At 42.1% G+C, this 11,429-nt stretch overlaps 1 protein-coding gene across 1 annotated transcript; it reads right to left on the reverse strand.

Annotated features, from left to right (window-relative positions):
• Positions 1 to 5,301: 5,301 nt before the first annotated feature.
• Positions 5,302 to 9,346, reverse strand: LOC104444463 (triacylglycerol lipase SDP1). The gene is given in 10 exon segments (XM_010058138.3): positions 5,302 to 5,801; positions 5,804 to 6,279; positions 6,281 to 6,489; positions 6,690 to 6,833; positions 7,359 to 7,663; positions 7,666 to 8,031; positions 8,034 to 8,078; positions 8,081 to 8,437; positions 8,440 to 8,903; positions 9,212 to 9,346. Coding segments are annotated over 9 exon segments (2,538 nt in total). The 5' UTR covers positions 8,774 to 8,903; positions 9,212 to 9,346; the 3' UTR covers positions 5,302 to 5,499.
• Between the last annotated feature and the right edge of the window lie 2,083 nt (positions 9,347 to 11,429).

An 11,429-nucleotide genomic window follows, 5' to 3' on the forward strand; every position in this document is an offset into this window, starting at 1 on the left:
GTTCATTAAAATGCGAGCAAGGTGGTTGCCTGCTTTCTTGCTTTCACCGCGAAAGCGACGCTTCTCGGCGTCGGTTGCCACCTGGAAAGTGGCTTCGGATGTTTTTGCCACACGGGATGGGATGCCCTTGAGAAGACACTATGGTTGCCAGCGCCCTTCTAAGCAGAATTGTGAATTCAGATTGGAAAATTACCCAAAAGGAAAGGGCTCTTGAGGAATCCTCAGGAATCTGATTTCCTCATGGTTGCCAGACAATGATTTGGATGAAGAGGTGGGTGTTTGGACTTTGCTGACCCAAATAATTGGCATGCCTTTCTAGGTAGAAAGAATAAGGAAATTTGTCAAAACCAAAAAAATAATAATTATAAAAATTAGAGGAGGAATAGGAAAATGATATATATATATATATATATATATATATATATATATATATAAGTATGTATGTATATATGTGTGTGTGAATCATACTGGTTAATTCAATAGAAGAGATAAGATACTCGTGTCGTGATTTTTCACAACATGTTAATCTTTTAGATAGTAAAATGCCATGGTTGATAGAGCCAATCGAAGTCGATAATTAAGAGTCCCTCGTCTTCTAGAAAATAATAAAGGCTAGATAGATAGACTCTATTTGAGTTTTTCTGTGTCACGGAATTCTTTATATTTTAAGTAGATGGTTTAAAGGTAAAAAAAAAGAGAGAGAAAAGAATGGGAGATCCAATTTCAATTTCAGGGAACGCATGTTTGTAGCATGAATCTAATTCTTTATCATGGGTGTTCTAAGCAACAAAGATACATTGATTCCTCGCGTTAAGCTTCAAGGAGTGGAAATAAAGAATCCAAAGATGGCATGATTCACATGGACTAGACTTCTAGATTTGCCCACCAACTTGGAATAAATTGATCCATTTTTCTTTTTAAATTCCTTTTCATTCTTATCTTTGTAATCACAACAATATATTATTTGTGATCGAGAATACCGTCGTGTGAGCGTTGAAATAACATGTATGCCGTGTATAGTAATAAATCTCACTAAACTTTTTTTCACTCGATGACATGATGATGCTATGTGAGATTTCTCAATAAATTAATTACAGAATGTGGGAGTACGAGTCTCGCGTGTTTCAATACTATCGAGCTCATATGATTTCACATGAATTAGAATGAGATTGGATCAGATTCGTAAGAACCGACCTCTACCCCACTTACCAAGTATATGGTCCGCTTTTTGGTTACATGACTCATCTACTCCATGTCCTCATGATTTTGTTCTTATGGATTTCGCTCAAAAAAAGGCCTCATTGTTTATTAAGACCGATGCTACTCTTTATATAGTACATTACCTCACCGTCTTCATATGATGTAGGATTCGATTCATTTTTATCTCCTTCACCATTTTCGAGGTGAAGCCGCACTCCCATCTCTCGTAAAATCGGGTCATTATAGGATTAGTAAGGAATGGGGTTGAAGGCGAGTAAGGTGAATGAGTTGACATTAGGCTAAGCCAAGAGGCTACTAATCCACCTGATATTTTTGGTGAAAACCCCTGTTGAATACGTGTGCATATTCCAAGCATCTTCCAAGGTGCTCTTCAAGTTTTATCGAAAGGACATTAGTGGCAATGTCGACGGGTCCAATTTCTCCATTTTTCGTCTGCTCGGTGGTGGTGGGGTTGTGCACGTCTAGTTCATCGACCCGATCACTTGTGGTCGAAAATCATTATCTGTGCACCTCCTTATGATAAATCTACGACGCCGTCCACTTCGTAAACAGGAACATTTCTTGAGATTGATGGAGACATCGGATTACACGACGTTGCGAGGACGTAAAAAAAGAGTTGGAAAATTCCGAGAAGGATGTTTCGCGATGCCGTCTTGAAGATTGCAATATCTCCTATAGAACTCGCAGGCCGACACGATAGACACTAGCGAAAATCCCGTCAACACGACACCATGTCTATGCTCTAATCTTCCACGCTTAGTTTGTCTACTGGGCGATGGATGAGCACGATTCAAGCCTTGAAAATGCTCAGGTTAGTGTGGTTGGACAATCACGAATCAACTTCAATACGCGTCCCAACCCCAGAAGGTGCACATTTGCCATAGAATGGAGGACGTGTTCACGTGGATTTCGAATTCTGTGCAAACACCATGTCGCTGTATGGACCATCGGAGTTTTATTACCAATACTAATAAAATAGAGAGCAAACTTCAATATAATTTCTTTTTTTGGAAAAAAAAAAAAACCCTAATCGTATAAAAATACGGTAGATCTTCTTCAATCGAGACGAACAAAAGACGTGCGTTGATATAAATAAACGAGCCTAATACACATGCATTCTCTCGAAACTTTTCTAATTATTATATTCGGATGTGCACAATTAACCTGCCCCTTTAATTTCTTCGATTAAGTACTATTTAATTTCCCTAAAGCTACGACAGCATTGTACTTGTTTGAAACGACATAAGACGAGGTCGTCTTTCTAGAATAACAGGAAACAAGAGAAAGCGAGAATGGAAAAGCAAAGAGGAAAAGAGACGACAAAGGGTGGTTTAAACCGTTCAAAGCGAACGCACGTTCCGAACAGCGTCGCTTGGGAATTTTGAAGGTGCTGAACAGCGCGACGCCCTCAAAACCTTCGCCTCCTGTCGCCGACAGGAAACCGCACGCCGAAAAGTTTCGGCCCACAGACTTAAACTACTATTCTTCGTCTTCTTCTTTTTCTTCTGAAGTGCCCGTTTTTCATGGATTTGTCTAGAATCTCATGACCCTTTTGCTCGATTTTCTACCGAAGTTATCGATTCGATGATGGAAATTATCAGCATAGAGTTACTGGTATACTGGTATACGTAGAGGACAAAGCCCGTGCATCGTGGATGTGTAGCTATTGCGACATAATATATGCACATTGTCTATTTCATAGGATTGTAGATGAATCGATTTTCTCTGTATTTTTTTTTTTTTTTTGAAGAGAAGTAAAATGTACGTTCAAGTTTAGAATCTCGAGTATGAGCAAGTGATTTTCAAGAAACATGGCTACAATGGCAAATCTTATTCTTTATGACTGTTTTTGGTTGGTTATATTTTGACGTCAGCGAATGTTAGTAGAATGACGGAAGTCCCTGACGTAAAAGAGAAATGCATTAGTTGGTGAGGGAGGATGCAAAAATGGAACTCGAGACCCGTTTTGGTTCTGAGTAAAAATTGAAATGCAAAACTATATGATTCGATCCACCCATGAGCAGCTGCATTGCTATTTGTTCTCTCCTACTTCGATGCGGTCAAGACTTCGAATTCCCGCATTACTATCACGATTTAAGTAAGTGGATTGCTAAACCAGCTTCCTCCAAGATATAGTCATCTAAATAGTAACAGCGAGATCCGACGGTGCCACCGGGCACCGGCGGACCACGTGACCTGATTAGCGTAAGTGAAAGAAGGCTCTGACGAATCCTCGATTACAAAAAAAAAAAAAAAAAAATATATATGATTTGAAACTCTATCTAAACAAGATAATTAAGAAATTTACGTCCTTCCTTCGTTTTCTCACTCATTGTATGAGCAAGAACAGCTGGTCAACCTAGTCTCGATCCTAATTTTGAAGTCATCAAGATCGTTGTGGAGTTTAACTCAAATTATACGTTTCTTTTTCTTTTTCTTTTTTTTTGAGCAAGAACTCAAATTATACGTTTCAACTTGATATTTTGTAAGCCGACTACTGCTCAAAGTTCTTCGTACACACGGCCTAAACGACATAAGCCAGGTGTCACTCACAGGCCCATATGCTCATCTCTGATCTAGTACTGACTTGTCGTGTTCGAATTCTTTCCTTGACTAGAATCGAGATATTTTTTCACCATAGCTGCAGTAAGTCAAGCCAAAGTCTAATGTGACAACTGTTCATCACAGTACCAAGTTCGACAAAGTTTAAAGTATGCACGGAGCCCGAAACAATGAAAGTTCATGCAGAGTCAAACGAGGGGCGAAACCCGTCTTGCAATCCGAGACCCGTGAAAGCAAAACCCATCATTAAATAAATGCGTTTGTCCTTCTCCGAAAGCTGTAAAGCGCGAAAAACCAGTCGATCACTTTAAGCGTGTAAGTAATTTCGTCGATTAAAACCAGTTTAGCCAGGTACCGTATCTTATCGATTGCCCGTGCTGTAAGCTAAGACAGGCTACAGCACTGGTTGGAGCCACAGACGGGCCCACTCAAGGAATTCCCATTCGAAAAAGAGGTAGCATGATTGATTGACGGATTGGTGTCCATTCTTTTTCACGGTCGTTTTCAGATACTAGCTGGTAGATGGGGATTTTGCTTGAGCTAGTGCGCAACCTCCAAACGAGGCGATTTGGACATTTCCCACAGAAAAGCTGTCCCTCCCTTGGACTTGGTCCTGTGAATCTGCACGATATGGCTCACCATTCCGCACTCAGAAAAGGCCCTCTCCTTTCCAGATACTCCCAAGTCGGCATGGAGAACCACCCTTTTCTGCAACCGAACCGTATATAAAAAATAAAATAAAAGTGCGGTCCCGCCCTGTGCTGAGCTCATTGTATGCGACGGCATTCGTATCTCTAGCAGTATCTTCGTACACCTCAAAGATTATGTATTGATGGGTCGCTCTCTATGTAATGCTCTCTACGACGTATCCCGCTGATGCTCAGGTAAAGGGAAACGTAGAGACAAGATATGCATATATGTATACATCGCACGCATTAGACGACAGTTACTTAGACATCGCATGAATCCATAATGACGACAGCTTGAAAATGATCCGAGTAGGCGTGTTTGATCATCAGAGCCTTCCCACTCGTGAAGCTGAGATTACCGATTAATGGCTTAATTCATAGCTACTTGCACGCTAGAAGTTGAAGCAGCAGCACCGGCCACTGTGTGAAAAGGTGAGATAATCATTTATCTATTCAGTCTCATGCAGATTAGACATGCCCCGTGAGAAATTTTTGTCCATATACTTCGAATTTCTGCATCGCAGCCTTCAGTTAGATCATAAAATATACAGAAAACAGTCAAAAAAACGCGGTCAAGTCTGGTATCATTTCACATGGAACCCCTTCATCCGCCTTATCAGTAAAATGATGGCTCACTTCTGGTAACATCATCGTGATGAACTCATAATTATCCAGATGCATCATCTAAGCTCTCTCAACATGAGCATGAAATCCTAAACATGACGGCAGGTGATATTGAATGACTTGAATCAAAATGACAAAATGTGCATACCACTAAACATTCCTAATTTTTAACAAGCTACCTCATGAGCAAGAGAGAGAGAGCAATTTCTAATTCAAGAACAGAAAAAAATTCGGAGTTACTGACTTCTCGACCGCAGATTGCACCACCTATTATGCAACTCGACTCACTCTAATGCCGAAAAGCAAAAACAGCATGAGGAAATTCCTATGCAACCTCAACTGTTCAAGTTGGCTTTGATTGGTGAGCAGCATATGCAAACGAGAAATGAGACTCAGAGTCCACTCATTGAGGTCGTGAAGACGCTCCATCTGCATGGATCTGTTCATTTCTGTAATTTGCATCATCAGCATGACCTGAGATGTTATTGCCATCTAGAGTAGTAAGATTTGAGCCGCTTTCACCGTTTGTATCGTCATCGCTAGATTCGGATGCCGAACTCACATCCATCTCCTTCTCCGGCGAATCCAGTTGCAAGCATTCAGGGACTTCGCAACTGCAGTCCCCACTTCTATTTGGCGATGCCAGATCCTCCCTTCGCACGACGTTGAGCACGAACCCATCAGGAACCCTTTCTGCCTGTAAAGATCACCTTCATTGACTGTTATGCTCGAGCTGTTTCTAGTCCCTAGATCCCTCTGGTCAAACTCCATTCCCTCTGAACTCCGGTCTGGTGTGGTCACCCGCGAGGTTTGGACAAATGGGTCTCTTCCCATCTGAGCATTGATGGAATTTGGACTTGGCAACATCTTCAGTTCAAAGTCAATGTCCAAATTCTGGACATAATCGATGAACTTATTTGCTGATGCAGTCCTCATCAATGGGCCACCTGACCTCGTCCACGAATTCAAATCAACATTCTCCGATTCGCTGTCGCTTCCGTCATGCCTGTGAGCCAGTATATTTCTGCCTGACAATCCTCCTGATGCATGAAAACCACTTCCCTGAGGATGTAAGGAGGAAGTCACATCATTGAGGATATATTCCTCCAGGGATCCTGTTGAGTTTTCTCGAGCAAGGCAATTCCATGAAGGGATTCTCCTAGAAGCATTGAACCTGACTGTTGGCTAAACCGTGAGAAGAAGCAGCTGCTGCTCTCTCGGCGCTTCTTTTGAGCCTGCGCATGTGGTTTAGGACCGCAACACATTCATCAAGAGCAAGTTCAATGCCACAATTGGCTTTTATGGCCGAGAGCTTCTCCCAAGTGCACCTCCTCCCCTGATTGACCGCCTTTTGCAGTTCCACAACAGATGGATTTTGTAGCATCTTTGAGTACTGGCCATAAGGAGAGGAATAAGAATGAGCAACCACTCACCAACCCACTATAGCTAAAAATATGTAATACTTCCAGAAGAATTAAGGACCCATGTTACGATACAATGATATGCTGTTACAGCTGGTTAAAAATTTCCAAACACTTAAAGAGCTTCTGCACAGAATGCAGGACCTCAACAATACCAACAGTAGGCACATACCTGAGCAAGTGTTGCAGGCATAACAACCGTGACATCACCCTCCCAATCTTGAGCAAACAGCTGGGCTATTCCTCCCAGAGGAAAACCAAGTTCCAGGACCTGGTTGCATCTATGTTTTACCTCCATCTCAGCAAGGTGAGCAAGCTGCACAACCAACCATGGCATGTCATTTTCATCTTAGGACAGACTAACTTTGATAAGCAAACATGAGCGCATCAAGTCAGGCTGAGAAAACATGCTCAAGCTCAAAAGGTCCTGATTGTTAGGAGGTGAAGCACAGATTATATTCAGTAAAACTAGTAAAGCAGTAGATTTTTACAATGAAACATGACGTTTGAAATGGCATGTCTGCAGCTCTATTATTTACTACTGACACAAACTGAACACATCACTCAAAAGATTAGGAATTGATGTGCCACTTTTAGTGAATCTGTCGACCGACTACTAAACTTAAGCGTCCACAATTAGGTGAGGTATGCATATGCCGGCATGCCCCCAGAGGACGAAGATAAAGGAATGCAGTGTCCCCTGATAATGGTCGGAAAAAGAACATATCAATCTGCACAAGCAACTCAAGCAACAAATAACACAAGCACTGTGATCCAAATCGAGAAGAGGAGTTCAGATAAGAACACCACAGGATGCATGTTGCACCCCATGGAGACATACCTTGGCTGCAAAGTTTCCTCCATAAGCTCTAACAAGTTCCTTGAGCCTTAAAAGTGGTGCAATATGAGGGTTTGCCTGACTGACGATGAAATGATTGACGTTGAACAGCTCTTTCAGCTGCATCATTGGCAAATCAATCTCCAAGCTACCATCCCTCCACCGACGCATAGATGGGCCTGAACCCTCCTCTGGTTCTAAATTAAATGGCGGATGGTATGGAACAATTTCTCCGCTCCGATCCTTCGCCATTAGTTCCTGAGCTTCAAAAAGACCAGGGAAGGCACAAGAGGCGGTCACTGCACTCATATCACCACGTGAGGCGAAGTCAAGTAATTGAGGCATCTAGGGGGCTCATGCTTCCTTGGCGAGCACACCGTTATCCCAAGAACTCGTCCAGTCATGTCATATGCTTCTTGAAACGTAAGATTGCTGGTGAGGTGCCTCAACATCCATTGCAAGTGTCTGATCTCATGAACGGCTCCTTGTGTCATAACCCTTTTCACAACTGTAAAAATGCCACCTAATTGATCGAAGAACTGCAACGAGTGCAAAGAATCCTCAAAGAAACTCTGGAGCTCAGGCCAAGACCTAGTTGCAACGACGGCGCACATGACGGATCCAACACTGGAGCCTGCAATTATTCTAGGTAAAAGCTTGTGCTCCACCAACGTTTCACCACGCCAATGTGAAATGCTCCGAGGGACGCTCCTCCACTCAAAGCAAAGCCGTCCTGCCAAAGGCATGCCTAGTTTCGTGCATGAAAGAAAGCTTCTCTTCCAAAGAGAGCTCTTCAGAATCTGATTCGCACACCATTCTTAACTGTGTCGACACCTCATCGATGTAGTCCTTTATGAGCTTCGGCACTTGAAGCCTCCCTTTGTGAAGCTCGGGATTGCACATGTTGCCAAGATTTCTCACTAGATCGGCTCTCATGCAAAAGATGATATCTCGCATAGATCCCTCCTGGCGACGATGGCGGAGCTCTTGAAGCTTATTCCTCACCAGTTCTTCATCATAAAGGTCACAATCATTCATCCTTGGCGTCTCCTTATCAAGCATCTTCGCAGCATGAGCCCACCCTCGTAGGTCAGCGCGGTTCTCATCATATTCCTCCAAAACTTCCTCCGGTAGGCCATTTCGGCCCTCACTTTTACATTGGTGTACCGTTTCAACAAGAAAGCAACTATGGTCACCATCGCTAGGATTCCTTGCGGATTTCTTGGATGCAACCAAGAAAACACTGGGGCCACCATGGCTCTTATCCTATGGTAGTAAGCCAAAAGTACACGCAAGATTTCGTGTTGCAGATGGAACAGGGATTTACAGAACAGAATCCTAAAAGCAATCGTTCGCCCCATGATTGTTGAAGGGCCGATGGAGAACCGATCGACAGTCGCCTCATTGCTTATATCCATGCCTCAACGCATAAACTCTAAACCCTCTATTTCCTGATATGTCGAACTAAACTTGCCAAATGAACGGAACGGGGAATAGTTTCGTAATTCTCCAAATGGCTCAGTTGTGCTGGGAAAGGTGGCGGCTTTCCTGAGAAATAGATTTCTTTTCTTACGCAGGAGAGGGGGGAAATCTATAAAAAGGAGAAATTTGCGAACTCGCGCTTCTTACAGAATTTTAATGAGGCCAAAACAGGAACCAAGCGATTAAACTGGATTTCATTCCTAACCTATAATCGCCAACTGATCAAACCTCAACCTAAGACCACACGAAGATAGCAAACAAAAGGCAATATCAACAAGCGTTCTTTATACGTAGGAGGAACTCAAAACAGAAAGAAACGTAGTTCGCAAATTCGTTAAAGCCCAAACAAGAACGGAACCACGAGCCAATCTGACCTCAAAACGCTCGAAACCTTCAGGACCCAGCATCCAGGATCAATGCCATCCGCATCCAAGATCCCAACCAGCTATCGAACCGATCCGCAAGAACCCAGATCAGCACCCTCCGAGGCAAATGCAAAAATAAATAAATAAATAAAGTCTTTTTTAAAATGCGGAGTGGCAGAGAAGGGATGGGGTTGGCATCGGTGGGGAAGATGCAGAATCTCGGGAACGGTGAAGGAAGAGATAAACATTATGGGAGTGACGTAGAGTCGAATAGGCAGAGACGTGGGGCGACGACTTTGGATGGATTGAAGTCGACAAAACTGAAAGCTCCTCCCCATCCCGGCGATTCAATCCAAAGGGGGAGCGGAAGCGGGAAGAAAAGAAAGAGAATAAAGGAAGAAAGCACTGCGGATGACGAAAGGGACTCTCCCTTTTTTCCTTTCTGGCGTGCGCTGCGAGTCAAAGAGCGGTTAAATCTGGGAGCTTTCCATTTATGGCATGCGACGCTTGACAATGATGTCCCCGATGTTGCGGCTCCGTGTCGGGAAAAAGTTTAATGATGTAAGCGAGGGTCCGATCTCAAAGTTTTCGCCGAAGAAGAGACAGAATTCAACAAAGACGACATGGCGAGCGTAACTGTAAATAAACCGAAAATGGGTGGCGATTTACCCCGGGAGGAGATGGAGGGATTTGTGTATTTTCCTTCTTCTTTTTTCGAATTCTGTGTGGATTGTATATATTCCTGTGCGCCACATCTTATGAAATGGGACGATAGTTTCAACCCCCTACAATTACATCCATCCGATTTTTACTAAGAGACGAAATTACCCTCTGTTATTCAGTTGAAACGCTTTAAAGTGATGAATTCTAAATTAATTTCAAATTCATGACCAATTTATTAAATATAATTAATCCATATAATAACTCAACCGGTCATATATGATTTAAAAATAAGTTTATCATCTATTTTGACAAGTGAAGATGTCCACTTATTTTTATAAGTCAGCTCATCCGAATAAAAAGTACTTACGAAAGCGTGGAAAATGAAACATGAGCACTGGCTCAAGATATTTTTTGAACCGATCTTACATACATTATACAACTCAGTAACAATTTTTTTTATTATCCAGTGTGCTCTACTTTCACGGTGGTCATTGTTTGAGAGACTTTTCATACAAGTAATGACACTAGAAAATAAAGAGAAAAAATGACAAAATAATTGTTATAACTTCTGTTATAAACCCTTAATAAAGCAGAGAAGCAGCAGAAAATGCGAGTGTTGTTTCGAAGCTATTGAGCCCAGACCAGTAGACAGTAGATACGAGGAAAATTTGGCATTACATTATCTGGGCCATGGCCCATCAAAAGTGATATTTGGGGAATTGGATACTTGGATTGAAGAAGCTATCGAGCCTGTTATTCGTAACCTGGTCCAATAGAGATGACAAACATAGAGTCTTAATAATAAAATAATTTTCCATCCCCTAATAGTATTGTTAATGAAATTCATTCATTTTGAAGATCTAGACAATATACGGATTTCTCGATACGATTTATATAGATTTCCAATAAACCAATTCTAATTTTCAAGGGTTAAGCACGTCCAATTTTAGAATGGAACGTAGATTTTGTTAATAGAAGTAACATGATATTTCATAATTTAGACAACATATGAGTTTCTTGTTATAATGTATGAAGATTTCTAATAAATCAATTTTAATTTTGTTCTCCCAGAGATATTCGTCATCTATCCGTACCATTTATCAAGAAACCCGCATCAAGCGAACAGGGAAAATTAATAAAACACAACTGCTGGAGACGAACTAATGCATCAAATTCAAAGCCCTAATTCTGCACCCACAGGATCTTGAAACGAGCCGACTGATTTGTATTTTCGGACCAGAAACTTCGTTTTGCGAAAAACAAGGCATGGGCAGAAGTAATTTCAGAATAGGAAGCTTGTCTTTCCTAGTACTTCATATATGGAAACCCAATATTACAAGTCAATATGCGCAACGCCGCACCGATTGACGTACGAACGTGGAAGCCAAGTCACGTATTCCGCCTGTTTCGTCTCCTATAAACTCCGCCGCCGTCTCCGAAAAGCCCCAAAACCACACGGGCACACACGAAAAACTACAGTCCAACATCGATCGCAGCTTTCATGGCTGGCCTTCAATACTATTTTCCCACCGACTTCTACTACCCTCGTCCGAAGCCCGTCGCC

This window comes from Eucalyptus grandis, chromosome 1 (genome assembly GCF_016545825.1).
Source record: "Eucalyptus grandis isolate ANBG69807.140 chromosome 1, ASM1654582v1, whole genome shotgun sequence".
In the NCBI taxonomy this organism is placed as follows: Eukaryota; Viridiplantae; Streptophyta; class Magnoliopsida; order Myrtales; family Myrtaceae; genus Eucalyptus; species Eucalyptus grandis.